This window comes from Ambystoma mexicanum, chromosome 4p (genome assembly GCF_040938575.1).
Source record: "Ambystoma mexicanum isolate Mex_15411 chromosome 4p, UKY_AmexF1_1, whole genome shotgun sequence".
Classification (NCBI taxonomy): domain Eukaryota; kingdom Metazoa; phylum Chordata; class Amphibia; order Caudata; family Ambystomatidae; genus Ambystoma; species Ambystoma mexicanum.
In genome coordinates, this window is record NC_090927.1 from 1,246,760,011 (window position 1) to 1,246,778,693 (window position 18,683).

Here is an 18,683-nt window from a genome sequence, read left to right on the forward strand (position 1 = left end):
AGGGGTTCCGACACAATGCTCAATTATAGTCTAGTCCCAAAGTCAATATATGTGCCATACTTATCTTCATAGGGCCAACATGTCTGCTCATATGGCCCTGCAGAGGTATCGGTTCACTTCTCCATCACCCGTTCCGCCTGGTCTCCTGACCCTGTCGGGTAGTTCCTTGCATCCAGCCATGCCGTCACATCCTCAGGTGTGTTGAAAAAGAAGGCCTTGTTTTTATGCAGCACTTTCATCCTCGCCGGATACAGCAGCATGTATCTATAGTCCGCCTCCCGTAGCCTTCTTTTGACCGCCGCATAGTTCATTCGCTGTCTCTACACCTGGAGGGTGTAATCCGGATACGCCGTGATGGTTGCTGTTGCTCTGCTTTTTGGCCCCCCTTTGCGGAAATGTTCAAAGATCTTCTCTCTGTCTTTATAATTCAATATCTTGGTGATGATTGTCCACGGGGGGGCACCCAGTGGCGGTTTCCTGGCCAGTGCCCTGTGCGCTCTTACCACTGCAAATCCCTGACTGAGTACTCTGCCAGCTTACCTCCTGCAATAACATGTTCTCGATGTAATTTGTCAGATCTGATCCTTCCTCGCCTTCCGGGACACCCACAATGCGTACGTTATTTCTGCACGCGTGCCCTTCTGCTTCTTCAGCTCTGCTCTCGAGGTTGTGCACTTGTTGTTTTAGTGTGTGGATCTCCTTGGCATTGGTCGAGCACGTGCTTGTGTTGGCTTTCACCTCTTTTTCCAAGTTCCATGTGCGCTCAGCTAGGGCTCGGACATCTTGTAATAGATTTACATCAACACTTACTGCATCAATTTTGAACTCAAGTGAGTTGTTCAATTCCAGGATGGCCGCGCCCATTTTGCTCTCCCAAGAAACTTTTAGTTCCGCTATTGCATCCAAAATCGGTTTGTCGTTGTGGGCTGTGGTTTCTTCCTGTTGCGTGTGCTGTCCTTTAGGTCTGGCTCCTTCCACTACTGGCGATGATTTAGCGAACTGCTCTAGTGTTGGTTGTTTCAATTTGGCTTTAGGCACCTTGGATGCCATCTTTGCGTGTGTGACGACAGCCGTGCCTGGTACTGCTCTGCGCCAGGTCTCTGTTCCCGTGTTGGGGCCAGTTCGTTCTGTTCCAAGGGGCTTCCTCTTGCTGTTGCTCTACCTCTTGTGGTCAGTGCTAGTGTGGCATTGAGCAAGGCCGCTACTCTTTAGCTGCTCTGCGTTCGTGTTATTGGGGAGGAGTCCTGCCTTGCTTCCGCTGGGCTCCCTGCTATTGTGTGCATGGTACAGCGGCTCCCAGCCCTGCAAGCGAAGCCTCAGGCCTGCTTCGCATCCAGATGCTTTGCTGACTCAATAGCGCTTGTCAACCCAGTACCAGTGTGCAACTGTGTGTTGGCACAAGATTTGTTGTGCACTGGCTCCCTTCTGCCTTATGACCACCCTGCATCTGGACCTCTCGCTCACCTTAGTTTTCTGTTCCTTTGAGCTTGTTTCTGTGTATCCTCGCTCTGCCGGCTGCTTAGCTTCTGGACAAGTGGTTGGTTCCCACCATGGCTCTCATACTTATATCCCAGCCGTAGCATGGGTCAGGGACGTCCGTTGTGTCCACGCTTTGTCACAGGCAAATCCCCCCCCCCCAATGTCCTGGTCTGTGCGCACGTCTCTTACGCTGTGCGCCAATGTGCTGCTAAAGAGGCTGCTTCCTCCTCTTCTCCGCCGCCGCTAGGTCCCCGCTACCCATCACGCTCCACACCAGCAAGGACCGCTGCTCACCCTTCCAGGCATTGGTAGCTCCACTCAGCAGGCACGTATATCCGCAGCAGTCTTATCTTCGCATTAGATCTCTATGTCCGTCTTGCGCCACAATTTACCAGGGTTGTTATATTACCACTTCCCTTGTTGGAGTCTGCAAACTTCACCTGGCTCTTCAGTTATTTATTTGTACATTTGCTCGTCGGCCATCTATCCACTGCGCCCGCCACTGTGCACTGTTCTTTGGATATTCCACTATGTACAGCCCATTGGATCGCGTCAGTGTTGCCTCCTGCACCGCCAGGAGCAATCTACTTAGTGTAGTCGTGTGGTGTCCAGCATCTGCTAGGGCTCCAAGCACTTGCCTTGCACATTGATTATGTGCGTCCGTATCGCTTCACATTACGTTCGCCCTTCCCTGTTCCTGCCTGTATTAGACCATCTTGATTCAACACGAGTCCTTGTTTTGGGGCAGTTCTGTTCACAATGGGCGTTTAGCACTGAGCGAGCCCTCCTCTTGCACACACAGTTGTTCCAATATTTGCCGTTTCAAGGGCCATGCGTTACTTCGTACCGACAGTCTTTTATTATGCTGTCTCTTGCTCACACCTCAAAACCATGCGGGCCATCAACCCTCGCTCATGCACGTATTTCGCTGCTGATAATTATTCTGCAGGCTGGCGTTGGCCCCTCGGCTGCCACAGCAGGCTTGTGGCTGTGACCCTGGGGGTGTCACCGCATCTTGTCTTCCGGGTTTCCTGACGTTCCTTCCAATGCTCGCACTCCTTCCACATCGCAAGAGGAGCTTCCTCTATCAGTTGTGCCCGCTCTGAACCCTCATGGGCACGGCTGTCAGGGCACGCCAGACACGTTCTTGTTTAATTGTTGCTGCCTCCAGCGAGCACACCTTCAGTGTTTCATAGCCACTGTATCCGCTCATCCCAATCTGGCTACAATGTTTCCCAGCTCACGCCACCAGCTTCCGCACTTTCCCAGTTGCTGCGTTTCGCAGGGCAGCGTTTCTCACGCGGCTGCCTTAGTCGGCTCGTAGTCAAAGCCCCTCTCTTGGTTCATTGGCAACCGGAGCTCCGTTCATGCCCACATTGCATGGGTCTGTGTACTGTCTGTTGCAGCCTTTGTTCTTCCACGGCCGCCATTTTGGGCTTGTCGTTTCTTCTCGGGCGATTTCACCCGCCGGATCAAAGTACCCCAGCCTTCATATCAAATCGACACACAAGTGCATCCAGCTGTGCTTCCTTATTTCAGCTGCTCATGTCTTCAATTTGCAGTCGGCCAGGATCTGTTAATGTATAATTTTGCTCGGATGATTTTCGGATCTGCAGGAGCCCTCCTGAAGCACGTCTTGCTACATGGCTCTCTAGCCATGCCCCCCTCAACACGCACATTTCTTTATCTTCGTTCAGTGCTTAAGAAAGGTTGAAGCCAAAAGCACAGTAAGCATCTAACAGGATGGAAAGTCTACTTGGTAACACAGTCAACTAACCTCCAATTGAAATTATTGTAATTACTTTCTTGATAGAGTACGAGCACTCTGCACAAAACATTTTTGTAGCTTTATTCAATCAGACATTAACAGGTGATTTTAACGAATAGAACATAAAGAATGCATTTTCAACAAAAACAGAAAAATACCACATATATATGTCGAGGTGGAGTAAGGGGTTAAAACTGGCGGGGAGGGGGTAGCAGTGTGGTTTTAAACATGGGGAAACAGGGGGACAACACCCACCCCCCAAATATAAATTCAGTATTTTTGTTTTTGTTTTAGTAAAACTGCATTCTTTATTATGCAATTCAGTAAAATACCATAGATCCACATTAACAATGACTACCTGACTGGACCATCAAGACACTACCTATGCAGACAAAAATGGTGTGTCCATCTGGTTATTTGCCAGACCATAAACACTAAGTGGTACCAACAGAGACCAAGCTTTAATGAGAAAAATTAACTCCAACCATCTCTACATTTTTCAACCATGGAATACCTCATATAGGAGATAGCGCTCCATCATTGTCATGGATATTTTGAGAATAATTGTACCATAAGGTTATTACATAACCTGTGGTCCAATATTTATCCTATCAGAGATGTACTAGAAAAATAACTGACTTCCCAGTGCAGCCATTTTATACAAGCCCCAGGTTCAACCTCTAAAAGCTCAAGGACAGTATTAAAAGTCACATTTGTGGTAAAGTCAGAAATTTCACGTAACATATTTTTAGTCAAACTTGTTATTATAATGATCCATCCTAAAATCCCCAAGGTAACTTTGGTTTGATTCCAATGTTTTGACTTCACACATTACGTGTCTAGTCACAAAATAAAAAGCATGGATATAGATTTTTGGAAGAACCCACCACGCTTGACATTGTGTGATAGGAGAGCGATGGGTACTAGAAGTGAGAGCAGCAACAACCGAAGAATGAGAAGATTAATGTTTCAGTTAAGACAGAGAAACTGCAGGTTAAGCTGAAAAAAGTTCAAGAACTTAGTAGCCTTTGCTGTAAATAGATTGTATATTCCACAAGGCTGTTGGAAGGGGGGGGAGAAAAAGGGGGTTTAGATCAGATATCATATAACACTTATAAGACATGAGTGGCTCTTTCCCCATCTTGACAGTTGCCCACTTATCAAACAGGGCTCTGAGGGTCTGGGACCTAACCATGCTCATGACTAGTTTACCCAAGAGATTCACAATCTTGGAACAGAATACATATAATAAGATAGGTTTAACTGCTTCAGCATAACAATGTCCGATACCGATCTCTAAAGCCTTTTTAATTCTAGCTCAACGCAAGTCCCTCTATGGAGATCGAGCAGAACCAAAACAAAAAAAATACTTTCTTTGGGTGGTATCAAGCAGGTCTAAAATCATGGTTTAATTCAGTGCACCTTACCAAAAGGGAAACGGCCATTTGCCTGGATACTATACCTTAATTGCACTTCACTGATTATGCCCAACAAGACAAAAACAACTGTTTGAGGTTGCTGTTGATACTCTTGGCCAGAGGAGAATTGCCTTTGCTTGCCTCGTTGGACGGACCAGACGGATATGCAAATTGATGGGTGTCAACTCACATCTTTAGCAAACACTGTAATACTGGGTCTTACTTACCAAGGTAAATAGGATGGGATAGATTAGACATGGAGGAAGTAATAAGAGTTGAGTCAGTCCTTAAATATTGTTCCAACGATAAAGCATCTCAGGCAGACTGTAGTGCTTCCAAGTAAAACTCTGTTTTGATGGAGCATACAGTGCAGCCCAAGGCACATAGAGACCTTACGTTTCAGAAAACATCCAACTGAACCAGTGATCTACCTAGGACTCCCATTCACGGTGCAGCACTGTGGCCTTTGAATGTATACTATGTCCAAACACGTTCAATAGTGCTAAATTTGGTGGGTTTGATCTCCAAAAGTATCTGTATGCCCTACAAAAGTAAGGTTTTGCCACATGCCCTTCAAAAGTGGGCTATTCCCTTCCCTCTTAAAATCCTGAACAAATCACAGAAGAGCAATTCTGACGCTCATGTAGAATGATATCTAATGTCAGCAAAAGCAGAACACAACAATAAGGAGTAGAGTTACAATACCCGAGAGAGAGGGCATACAAATAAAAGTTAGTAGGTGTCGATGAATGGTGGAAAAAAAAACTTGCCCATTCCTGCAGCAATGACGGGCAGAGGTAAGTCATATGTGTAAAAGATATAGGACAGCATCAGAAAGTCAATATAACTTCTGTGACTCGGCAGCAGAACAACTGGATGCTCTTGAATTGCTCTGGTCAACTAGGAATAAAGAAAAAGTTGTATAATTGGTACAAAGAAAAACCCAGCAAGCAACAGACGAAAAGTCACACTAAAGACAGGAGGACCATGAAGATACACACATCAGTTTTCGCGGCATTCATTAAAAAAATAAGTTGTGGTTAGGAGGTCCATGTTTCTAAAGCATGAGGTGCAGTTTCGCAATAAAAAGAACACATTCAAAAACCAATATTGCACAAAAACAAGGCAGGCACACTGCAATTATTTGCATAGGGACTTTGAACATTACAGACATTGCACATATTTATTTTTGGGAGTACAGTGATTAAAACCCGAACCGGGGGAAACAAAATTGTCATAGGATATTGCTTCTCACAATATTACAGGTTGAAATCCCTACTGGTGTTCCTAAACTACCATGGATTGCCTCAGGCACCACACAGAGCATTCCAGTACATTTCTTTCTGAGAAGCATTTGGAAATAATGACACCACAGTAGTTCAAAGGAAATCATATTACATGCAACACAAATATCAAAAAGGGAACATATTTTATAGAACTGGCCTTTTATTATCTCCCGCCTATCCATGGGCAATCCAAAATCTCTCTGTGGACCCTTGCTACCCTCCAGTGATGACATTCCTTACACAAATGAAATCAGTGCTGTGATATTTAGTACTACTAACTTTAGAGCCATGATAAAGTGATCCGTCACTCAAAAAAAGAAACATTTGACAACTTGAAAGAGCAGTGCACTATTTCAATGTAAGTGGTCTTCCATTATATAAAGTCAGCTCTCTGCGGTTCTTGTTGAATACTTACTTTCTGAATGCCTTCTTCGTTTACACATACTTTCTGGAAAAGCCTTTTGAATATTTTGCTTAAACTAAGCGCAAAGAGACGAACAACACCCAGTCGCAGACTGTGACCCATTTCATCCAGGATTTCAGAAGCTTCCTCTTGGAGGACATCCAAAGACTCGCCAGTGTTCTTTGAAAGCTGAAGGAAAGAAAATTACAGGTAGAATTTTTTCCAACTAGACATAGTTAGGTGTCAATACTCTGATAGTCTACAGAGGAAAAACAACACAGTGCAGGACCACAATTATCAAGTATTGAGGGTGCTGCAAGAATTATGGGCAACCATGTTCTCCTTAGTTAAAGCGTACAACGATAACAAGTGTTGATCTAAGAAGCATCAACTCCATAAAACAAATTACACTAGGAGCTGTGTTGTGCACCAACGAGGGTATATTATGGAACATTCATGCATAAACCCACCAACAAACATGACAAAGTTAAAAAGGTGGTTGCAGGAATTACTAGGAACGTTTAATAATCAAACGATACACCAGAGGAAACGGAGCATTACATTTGTTAACACCACCACAATTGTGATGACAGCAGACCACTAAAATCCACTAAGCTGTTCGCTGGATTGCCAAACAATACTATTAATCTGTGTTCAAAAGGTAGCATTGGCCAGGAATCCCAAAGCATCTGAATTGCATGCATGTACTCGGGATGGCCTATTGCAGTTTCCAGCTGTTAGGGTTTACTGACACAGTGGACAGTACAGGATCAGACCATCAGTAAATGTACACTGCACACAAATCATTTCAATACTGAAAGCATAATTTCTTTTTTTTTTTTTACAGGGGCGGATGTGTAGGGTGTCAACTAAACCATCACCTACAGCTGCGTATCAACATTGGCTAGGAGCAGAAAAGTCTAATGTATTATATTTGTCCTCAAGAACATAAAAGCTCCAGAGTCGATTCCCACCCGCCCCTCATGGTGTGGGTTTACGTCCTGTGATAATCTAATGTCGTCGTCGTCCCTGGTCCCAGAAGGGGAGACCCTTTCCATGAGGCCAGGCAGGTGACACCACTACCTGATTGTCTCCCTGGGAGTAATACTCAGCAGGTGGATCTCATGCAGAGATTCCCCCTTTAGGATTCAGGGAGGACATCAGAAGCCAACTCGGTACAAAACACATTCACCCACCTTTCTTTCCTCATCTTCTTTGTCTTCCCCTGTTCATATAGCTTCCTCTATGTATTTCTGTTATAACCGTCATATTACTACTGGGACGATGAAGATCAGGACTAACTCCACTGAGTCATCCCCTCAAAGTGCTGTGACAAAGAAGATACACAGAACCCTAACCAACCTCTCAGAAAACCAAAGCGAACGGTCTAGTTATCCAGTCACAAGTAGCTTAAAGATGGAAGAGGGACTAATGTGGTCAGTCTCTCCTCAGATGCACCGCGAGCAGAGGTCCTTGACCGCATGAGGAAGAGCTGAGTTTGTAGCTGCTGACCGGTGTCGTGAACCACTAGAGTGATGAGTCTGCTCTAATCACTTCCTTCTAGTTAGTTCAGTCGTAGATGATTGACCGATGACAAAAAAAAACTCCCCCCATCATCCCCCTCTCTCCCCCTCCCCCCCTCCCCCCCCCCCCCCCCCCAAGAGCCCAGCCTGACGGGCCAGGCGCTTGAGTGAAAAGTCAGGAGCAGCAATAGAGCTAGGAGGAAAAAGGTAAGGTCACAAGGTCAAAAATCGGAGCACTTGATAACGTAATGCAACCATAAGCCCCAATCAACCCAACTCTTACCTGCAGTGTAAGGTGAAACTGCTGAGAAGTCTGAGGGCAGGTCCCCAAGAATTGTCCTCAGTGAAGAAGTCCCAAACAACCTATCCCGAACGGCACCAGGGCGCAACTAACATCTGTCCATAAGAATTCACCATGAGCAGCAAAGCATCCATTCAAATAGTCCAACAGTGCTGGAGGGAAGAGGTGACAACAGGGGTTAATCAGCAGAGCGTCCAGTTGTCCTTAGTGTAGAGGAATATGGTGCACGAAGTAATCCAGCTGCACAGCGTACATAGGGTAGATGGAGTAAGAAACCTTGGGGCACAGTGAAGAAACAGTGGGCAAATGGAATCAGTAGATAGTTCAGTAGCACGAGTCAATAGCGGGACTCAGAGGGACGAAGGTGAAATAGAACGCTTGCAAAAAGTGCGAGTGTTCCTCCAGGAAAAGGCACACCTGTTGCGGTGTCAAGACACGGAGCAAACCAAGGTAAAAGACGAGGCAATGGTTTCAAGGGTATTCACAGAAACGGTGTCAGGGATAAAGCAAAGTTCGGTGACCGGAAAGTTCAACAAGGGGAGGGGACTGGTGTTGGGAAACAGAGGAGGCACAAACAGGGCAATCCGTAAAGCAGTCCAATATCGAGATACCAGGAAAACATCAGAAACACAAAAACGTAGCGCGACTTAACAAGCGAGGATTAAGTTCAAAACCCTCTGCATCGTCCACAAGGCCTTCTGGGGCCTCAATACCTTCAACTCTCTCTTCCTAAATACCTTCCTTCTCGAACTCTTCGCTCATCTGCCTCCAATTCCCTCAGGGTCAGTCGCTTCTCCAAGCAACGAGCTGGTGGTAGATCTCTCTCTTCGGCTGGGGCCTCCCTCTGGAACAGCCTCCCTGAAACTTGAGAATCATCTTCGGTTCCGTAAGCACCTCAAAAAGTTTCTCTTCTCGTCCGCTTTTTCTCCTCTTCTCCCCTGCTGATTTCCTGGCTGACACGGGAACTGCACTGGTTACCTGGCCACCTCCGATTCTCGGACCCAGATCAACTCCCACGCGAGTCGGTTCCTGACAACCCCTGCACTTGGCGACTGTTTTCTGTAGCCCTACGGTCCCACTACCTGCACTTGACACCAGACGTCTGCACTTAACCCTTTCACTTGCCACCTGCTGGGCACATTTTTTTTTATTGTTTACTTATTGTTATTTATTTATTTTTCTTATCCCATGTAGTGCACTTTCCATTTCCCCCCCGCACTTCTCCTCCTTCCCCTCCCTTGCACTTGCGCGATCTGAATGACACCTGGCCTAGTAGGATCGTTGTCTGTCTTCCCCCGTTTCCCCCTCCCTTGCCTCATCGCGCCTTGAAACACTTGTGTATAGGCGCATTATAAATGCCATATCATATCATATCATAACCACAGTTAAGGAGCGCTTGAACAGTGTTAACAGCACATTCATATAGCTTTCTGATGAAAGTGACAGGAAGCAAGTCGCGCGTGAATCACGTGACTGTCTGATTCTGGGACACTGGGAAATGTAGTGCCTCCGGTGTCGGTATTGCAAAAGACGCCAAGCCAACCTCCAGGTACTGCTGGCAGGACGTTGTAACACTGGATTTGTACTCCGGGTCATGACAACCGGAACGAAATGGGGAGAATTCTTGAGTCCCTACCTGCTTTGCCAAAGTGCGACGTTCCGAGAACAAGCAAGACAAATGAATGGGCGCATTAGAGCGCTACATGATGCAGGCAAGCAGGTACGAGCCACGTGGCTACACAGGAGTAGCAAAGCCATGTAAACCACTGCTAGAACAGGAAACAGCTGAGAAGAGTTGCAAGAAGACAAACAAACAGAGACCCGAGAAGGAGGTGAAGGACCGGTAGCCCCATAAGAAGGTACAGCGGTTGCCCCGGGACCTCTGGTGGACTTGATATTGATATTTTATTTCTATCGCGCTCGTACACAAGTGTTTCAGAGCGTGACAAGGCAAGCGAGGGGAACAGGGGAGAACAAAACAGCGATCTTAGTAGGCCCACTGGCATTGAGAATGCTCAAGTGCATGGGAGAGGGGGAGGGGAAAAGTGCATGGAAGGGGGGAGAAGTGGAAAGTGCGAAGCAGAGCAGAAACAGATAAATAACAAATAAATAATAAAGGCAACAAACAGTGGTAGTGCAGCAAGCAATTTGCAAGTGCTAGGTTTAAGGCAGCAGACAGGGTAGGTCTGATAAGTGCAGGAAGAAAAAGGGGGGGGCTGTATGGGTACAGATACAGACCCCAGTGCAAGGGGTGGCCCGGAGGCAGTGCGGGAGGGTGGCATAGTGAGCAGGTACCTGGGCCCGGAGGACAGGGGGTGGCCAGGTGCATGGTGCCAATAGATAACAGATCAGCAGGGGAGAGGGGGAGCGAAGGCAGAAGAAAAGAGGAAGGTCTTGAGGTGCTTCCGGAACCGGAGATGGGGAGAAACTTCTCCCCAAGTTTTAGAGTGGCAGGGAGGTTGTTCCAGAGGGAGGGCCCAGCCGAAGACAGATCTACCCCAAGCTCGTTTCTTTGAAAAACGACTGACCCTGAGGGAGTTGGAGGTAGAGGAGCAAAGAGCTCGAGAGGGGAGGTATTTGCGGAGGGATAGCTGAAAGTATTTTGGACCCAGGCCCCAGAAAGCCTTGTGGACAATGCAGAGGGTTTTGAATTTAATCCTTGCATCCACTGGGAGTCAATGGAGTGATTTCAGAGCTGGAGAGATACGATCCCAGGGCTTGAGGCCAAGGACAAGTTTTGCAGTCCTGTTCTGGATTAGTTGCAGGAGGGCGGAGAGTCGAGGCAGGTAGATTTAGAAAGAGGCTGTTACAATAGTCCAAGCTAGAGAGAACCAGAGCTTGGGATACCAGGAGCTTCTGGGGGAAGGAGAGGACAGCCAGAGTACCTCTGAGGAGGTGCAGTCGGAAATTTGACTTTTTAGAGGCCTCAGAGATGTGGGCGGAAAAGGAAAGGGTGGAGTCAAAGATGACCCCGAGGTTCTTAGCCTCGCAGGTGGGGGTAGGAGGAGGGCCAAGGGAGGCCGGCCAGAGAGTGATAGGAAAGGATGGTGAAAGTGTACCGATGAGGAGGATCTCCGTCTTGCTGGCATTCAGACAAAGATCATTGGCGGCACACCAATCTTGAATGGTAGTTAGGCAATCGGAGATGAGAGAGGGAGAGGAGGTGGCAGAGGGCAGTCTGAAAATGAGTTGTGTCGTCGCCGTAGCACTGGAAATTTGAGCAGAAAGTGGCAATGCAGCGGGCGATAGTTGCCAGGTATTGGTTGAAAAGCCAGGGCGGGAGGTTAGACCTCCGAGAAACACCACAGGTAGAGAGGAAGATCGATGAAAGGAAGGACCCAAGTAGGACCTGGGAGGGTCGATCTGAGAGGAAAGAGGTCAGCCAAGCCAGAGCCTGATCAGTGATACCCAGGATGGTTGAGCAGGATGGTATGGTTGACCATGTCGAAGGCAGAAGAGAGATCGAGGAGGATGAGGACAGAGGGAATGTTAGAGTCAAGGTTGGAGACAGCCAACAGAATTGGAATGAAGGTTAAGCTGAGAAATGGCCAACTTTTCCAGGAGTCTGCCCAGAAAGGGAGTAATGGAAATTGGGCGATAGTTAGCTGGACAAGAAGGATCAGCTGTGGGTTTTTTGAGAAGAGGATGCACAAAGGAGTGCTTCAGAGGGGAGGAGAAGGATCCCGAGGCAAAGGAGTGGTTGCAAAAATCAGCAAGGGCCGGAGCGAGGGTGTCAATGTGGTCCTTGATGGATTTAGAGGAACAGGGATGACCCTGTTTTGACAAGGCTTTCATAGATCAGACTTGTCTAGCAACCTCGTCAGGGGAGAAAAAAGGAAAGGACGAGAAGGATGGTGGGGTGGTGGCTAAAGGAGGGTCAGCAAGCACAGATGTAGAGGGGAGAGGAGGGGTTTGGGTGGAGAGGGTGGACAGGATGTCCTGGGTTTTTTTTAATGAAGTGAGAGGCAAGGGCATTGCAAAGAGCCTGGGAAGCAACAGGGGGGATACCATTGTAAAGGGGTCTGCGACCCACATTTGAGAAACCAATACAAAGGGGTCTGGGACCTGCATTTAAGAAGCCTGCACAAAGGGGTCTGGGACCCACATTTGAGAACCCTAAGGAGGAGCCAGGGACCCGCATTTGAGCAAGTCAGACCCTGGCAGGAGAGTACACCAGGGCAGGGTTGCCTAGTGAACTGCCAAGAGAAGCCTGAGATAGGCCTGGGGAAGGGAGACATTCCTCCTACTTTGCAAACCATAAAATCCAGAAGGAGGACGTCATTCTTCTGGACCCTGAGGAGACAGCCCCATTTTAGTTTTGTTGTAAGTGTGAGGGTTAGAAATAGGATTTTGACACAGGACCGTTAACTTTTTAGCTACGGACATTCTGACATTTCCTTTGTTTTATTTGAGGCAGGGAAACCTCTCAGAGTTGGGTTAGATAGGATAGGTTTCTTTCTTTCTTTTGGTATAAAATAAAAGTCTTTGCCCAAAAGCATGCCTCCTGTGGCCCAGTCTTCTTCTTCCACACCCTCAGAGTCCCCATCTCAAAGACCTATGGTGTGTCCAACTTAGTACTCCTCCATCACAAGGCCAATCCTCTCCCTGAACTGCAGAGAAGCACCTCTGATTGAGTGTCAGGCATGATTGTAGATGTGCGGAAATGGTTAAGAATGGCAGTTGATGTGCATAATGAATTAAGTGTGTGCAGAATGACTGTTTGACAGTTTGTAGGGCTAAAGAGTGTCAAGCTTTCTAGTCATTCAGCACCATAGTACTGTGGAATCGCAGTCTGTGCTATGTATACAAGAGAGAAAAGAAATCAGTGTTCTATTATAGCAGTATATAAAATAAAGAAAACTTAATTTCTGTTATGTTGTGATTTATACCGCACACTTCTGCCATCTTCATGTTCTCCACCGGCTCTGGCGGATCTGAAAAGGAAAGGGAGGCTGGGAGGGCTTAGTTGGCGGGATTGAGAGGGAAAAGCGCAAGAGAGCTTTGATGTGCTGTTGGTAGCTTCAGTTTGGAAAAAACAGTCACTGTGTGCTCGTTTGTTTTTAGTTCATTGGTTGGACGTTATGTTGTGTTTGGTGCAGGAGTGTGTATGGAGTGATTTGTGACTTATTGGTTTAGTTTCTTCTTGGGTGCTGTATAGTGTGCACAGTTTGTGGTGGTTTTAGGTTTTTGATGTGGCAGAGGCGCGAGTGTGTTTTGTTCTGTGTTTGAGGGTGAGTATGCAGGTTATTGGACAGTTTTTAGTAGAGTTAGTGGACAGTTGCATCAAAATAATCAGCTGATTTCAATACTGTGGATATACAAATAAATTCAGCAGAGTTCAATACACTGAATCGAATGATAGTAATACATTAAAATAGTGTCAGGAAGTACCAAAGCACAGCACTGGCCATGCTTCCAATTCCTACAGCCTTACCTGGTTATTGCAGTAGACTGCTTAGTAATGCACCAAGGGTGAACAGTCGATAGAGGTGCTTTATGGAAGTACCCTTTGCTGTGGCCCTTGGCCAGCTGCCCGGGCAAGGTTGACCTAGGGCTTTCAACTAAAACTGAGCTATCTGGAAGCTACAACCAATCAAGGGAGGGAAGGGCGTGGGATGGGCGGAAGGAGGAGCAGTGGGAGGAATGTGGAGGCACGGATTCCTCAATGACCGCGGGCAGCTTCGTGAATGAAAAAACACTCAGTGCACCATGCGGTTCACAGACCTTACCAGCTGCTGGGGCAAAGTCTTAACCGCTCACACAGTCTCTCGATACAAATGGGAGATGGATTCCCTGCATTCTGACTAAAGCTTAGCTTCCTGGAAGCTACAGCCAATTAGGGGATGGGGGTTGGTGTGGGATGGGAGGAGGGAGGAGCAGGGGGAGTAATATGGAGGAGCGGATGCCTGAATGAGCGCGGGCAGTGCGGAAAAAAGAAAACAGAGTGCACCATGTGGCTCACAGAGAGTCACAGGCCTTACCTGCTGCTGAGGGGGAAGTCTCTCTCCAGCTATAAGAATACACGAGGTTCCGATTCTATCCCAGAAGAAATACCTTTAACTGGTAGTGTATCTTCCTATTTTGAATCTTAGGAATTTTCTGTGAGTGAGAAACATGGAAATATTAAAGTATGCATCTTTCATGTCTAGTGTTGCCATGTAGATTCTCCTCTTTAGAAGGAGGAGGACTTCTTGCGGGGTCGTGATCCTGAATTTTTGAGGCTTTACAAATTTGTTTGATGGACTTCGGTCTAAATACTGGCCTCTTTGTTTGCTCTCTTTGTTTTATCTTTCTTTGGTACTAATAAATACAGGGAGTAAATACCATTGTTTAGCAGATCTGGCTTTACTCTCTCAATGTTTTTTTTTTCTGGAGGAGAGCCTCAACTTTATTGTACGGGCTCCTGGTGTTGCCACAGCAGCTTCCCGTTTCATGGTGGTAGGTTACCTGGAGATTGTACAAGTTTGATACAATATGTTCTCTTTACTGGGTATAGCACCCACTGATCGAATGTAATATCCTTCAATGTGTGGGTGAATTATGTTATGCGACCTGTGTTGAATCGAAGGGAGTCATCACTGATCTCCCAGTGAAGACCTCCTCCTCCCATGTGGCCAGGCGACAGCAGCCGCTAACTCATCCTGACCCTGGGAGCAGCTATATGAGGGAGGATCACATGGGAGGAGACAACCTCTGGGGAGATCGCATGGCTTCATCGGATGAGTCATGGTATTCCGCATTTGCCTGCAAAGCTAATCCTCCCATACCTAAGACCCTTATGGCCTATTGTCATTTGTCTACACCTTCCCCTTTTAAAAATAGGAAAAACCTCTACCCGCATCAAATGAGCCAAACCTCCAACCTTGATCTATTGTGTAGAAATGACAAGACCGCCTTTTCCTGGTCCATTTTACAATCATCTAAAAATACTTCACCATTTAAAACTATTGAAAGTGATTATTCAAGCTTTGAAAATCATTCACCAACAATGGACTTCTTGTCCTAGAATCTTACACGTACTGAGTCGAAGAAGAGGGAAAGAGTAATGCAGAGCAGGAGAAGCCACAAGCCCAACAAGCACTCTAGTCTTTCCCCAAGACACTAGAGGCTACTGTTGGCGAGACAACGCTTCACCTCCCAGCGAGGCCCAAAGGACCGAAAAGCAGAAGCAGGCGTGGTGGAGCCAGCAAAGAAGTAGGGAGACGCTGACAGAGCGGGTCACGCTGCCAGGATGGCAGGATCCAGAGAAATCTCCTGGGCGTTCGCCGACTGCCACAAGCTACTTCTTGCTTATCGCAGCCTGGGGCAAAGCAGGCGTGTGGAAGAGACGCTGTGAGAGAAGAGGAAACTAACAGGAAACAGCCAGGAAACAGCCAAGAAGGGAAACCAGGCGGCGTGCCTTCACTGAACGACTGCGAAAGAGCCTGACAACGGCAGCAAGAGCCGGTGAGTAAGCCCCAAAACAGTGGGGACCCTGCGGCGTATCGGTGATCGAGCCAAATACAAATAACAGTAGCAAGAATCACAGAAAGATAGAAAGTGAAGAGACAAACTGTAATAAGGGAAGAGAATTCAAACCCTTTTCTGTATGTGAATGCATGGAATATAAACACTGCACTCAGAAATGAAAAGTCCTACACAGTTTTCTGCAAAATGTTGGAAACCATATTTTTCAACTAATCATGTCACTTCGCGGCAGCACGCAACATTTTCTCAAGCCCGTTATGATGTTCTCCTGTAACCAATGAACATGCATCTTGTCTATATGGTTTGCACTCCTGCTCTTCTTATGTAAGTCTGTACTAAGCAGGTATTCTGTAACAGCGCCTGGTGCTCCAAGGTCGAATACATAGGAACACCAAATCAAAATGCATATCAAGCAACTATACTATCCAACCAAGTAAATATACAATTGTGGAAATGGCTAGAAACGTTTAAGAAGCTGTGGCTAGAGAATATACCATGCAATTACAAGTTTGTGAAAATGAGAAGCCCTGTCAGGAAAGTACACCAGGCAATTACAAGTGTGTGAATCCAGGATGTACTGGCAGGAGAGTACACCAGGCAATCAAAAGTGTGTAGGGAACAAGAACTAAGTAGAGGAAAGTCAGAACTGTGTTAAGCATATCAGGAAAAGCCAAGTCCTGATAAAGATTTATAAGGCTAGGGAGTTTTGGTTTTGACATTACAATTGTGGGCCAAGAAAGACACAAGGAACTGCTGTATGCATTTAAGAGAAATTCAGGGGGAAGATAACCCCTCCATTTTGGAACAAGAATTCTTCAAACACAAAGAACATTTGTGTTGAAACTATTCTTCTTTTATGAACACTTTTGCAAGATCTTCAGATGTTAAAGACATTTCCCTTTTCACCTTTATGGTTTAGTTTTAGTGTGAGGGTCAGAATAGAACTTCAGACACAATGACGGTTTGATTTTGATATCCTGACACAGACAGATCCTTAGTTCTGGTGTAGGTAGGGACTCTCATCTTAGAGCAGGGTCAGAGATGTCTTTTCTCCACCCTTTTATTTTCAATAAAAGTCTATAACCAAAAACATGGCTACCCGTGTCAGTTTCATTCCCGACTCCTCACAGATCCCCCACAGGGTTGCTGTTGGTTTGCTGATTTTGGGTGAAGTGGCCTTTAGGTTGAGCAAAAGTGTTGTGACGGAAGCACCAGTGATGTGTTTGTCCCACCTGTAGGTTGGAGAGACCTGCCTGTCATTTGACCCAGTGTTTTGAGTGTGCCATTGTCCTTTTTTTGTACCCTCTTAAGTCTTGTCGACTTTTTTCCAAACAGGCATGTTTCCTCAATGGGTTTGTCTAACAAATTGGCCTGTTCTTCAGGCTTGAAGCCTGATCCTCATAGCCATGCATGGCGTTTAATTAATGTTGCCCCCGCAATCTGTCATCCTACTTTATCAGTAGCATCTAGTGTGCTTTTTTCTTTTTTTATAATCGCGTTTCTGACTTTTTCCTTTCTTCAATAGTCTCGCTAAAAGACGACATTGGAAATGCTTTAAGAAGCCCTCCAAGTCGTCACACTGTGCCCTGTTGTACCTGGACATCAGTACAAATGCATTGATGATTCTTAAATTGTAAGCAGGATGTTTTGCTGCCTTGCTTCCAACATTTTATATGTGCCTACTCTCCTTATCTGGGGGATATTCAGTGTTGGTCATGGGCATATTAGTCCTCTAGTAGTACTAACCAACAGAGAATAAGATGCTAGTTGACCTCTATTGTATATGAGATTCAATTGGAAGGTTTGTGTTTCTTCTCTACCTTAGGGTTCAAAGTTTTTATGGAGACTGGTTTTAGATGTGACAATTGACCCTCTTTATGATGGCTGATAAAAGTGGGATGCTATGTGCAACCAACTTGTCTTCTAAAACATCCTCTATGAAGCCCTTATCATCTGGCTCTCCTATGAAAATCCCAAACATTTCAGCAGCTCTTTGTAGGAGGTCTGAATAAAGGAAAGTGGCTTCTGTTGGTGAAGAGGATGCTGGGTGTTCCCCTTTGACCGGGGAAGGTGTTAAACATTCCTCAGGGTCTAAATCCTGAAAATCCTGATGAGTGTGTCAGCAGTGTCCTAAAATTCCTCCAGTTCCATGAGGAATTCAGATTGAGTTTTTTGAGGGTGGTTCTTCTCCTGGCGTTCCACATAAGCCATTATTTTAGACACAGGGCCTCATTACAAGGTTGGCGTTACAGAAATAAAGGTGCCAGTAGCAACGCACCAGCACCCTTTCTGGTCCGCCAAACTACGAGTCTGCCGGTAGGGGCATGGAACTCCCCCCGTAGGCCTGACCTGCCAGGAGTTCAGGCCTCTACCAGCAGGCTTTTCACAGAAGCACTGGCACTGTTACTAACAGTGTCGGTGCTTCAGGTTTCCCATTCCCATAGAGTTCGGTGGGACACCATGGGAATGGCAAATAACCGTACCACCGCCCTGTGATATCCTGGTAACATTGGGATGTCAGGCGGCGTTAAAAGTGCTACGGGTATGGTGGTAACCCACCAGCTACAGGCAGGTTTTACCACCAACCTCGTACTGAGTGCCATAGTGTCGGATTTCCTGCATTGACCAAAGCGAGTGTCTGTATGTGCATATACATCTTTGCCGCCTCTAGATCAGAGGATTTCGCCGTAACTCCCCTTGAGGATGAGCCGTTGATCTCGAGTTCCGAAGTGTGAGTGCCATAGACTATTTCCGAAACCACGTTCATGGCATAGTATGCTCAGCGCTTAGAATGGCGCTCCCCCAAAAGAGTTTTCGGTTTAAATAATTGGCACGGCCAGCAGAGATCGTCGTCGTGATCCCACAGGAGACAGTTATTAAACACACTACGTGTGTGTCTCTCTCCAGGGGAATTTGAAATTGGACCTTGGGCAAAACTTAAATGGTGTGTTCTATAAGGGCGGCATGATATCACAAGTATGACACTGACACAAAAAGGTACAATTTGTAAATGTTTCGGGGTTTGGAAAAACTCCTAC

At 46.5% G+C, this 18,683-nt stretch overlaps 1 protein-coding gene across 2 annotated transcripts in view; it reads right to left on the reverse strand.

Moving 5' to 3' along the window:
- Nucleotides 1–18,683, reverse strand: part of GNPAT (glyceronephosphate O-acyltransferase) — a 796,967-nt gene that overhangs the window by 608,055 nt on the left and 170,229 nt on the right. For both annotated transcript variants that reach the window (XM_069606907.1, XM_069606908.1), the window contains exons 3-4: nucleotides 6,367–6,543; nucleotides 5,436–5,565 (exon numbers count right to left, since the gene is read on the reverse strand). In XM_069606907.1, coding sequence (XP_069463008.1) covers nucleotides 5,436–5,565; nucleotides 6,367–6,543 — 307 coding nt within the window. The remainder of the gene's footprint in view (nucleotides 1–5,435; nucleotides 5,566–6,366; nucleotides 6,544–18,683) is intronic.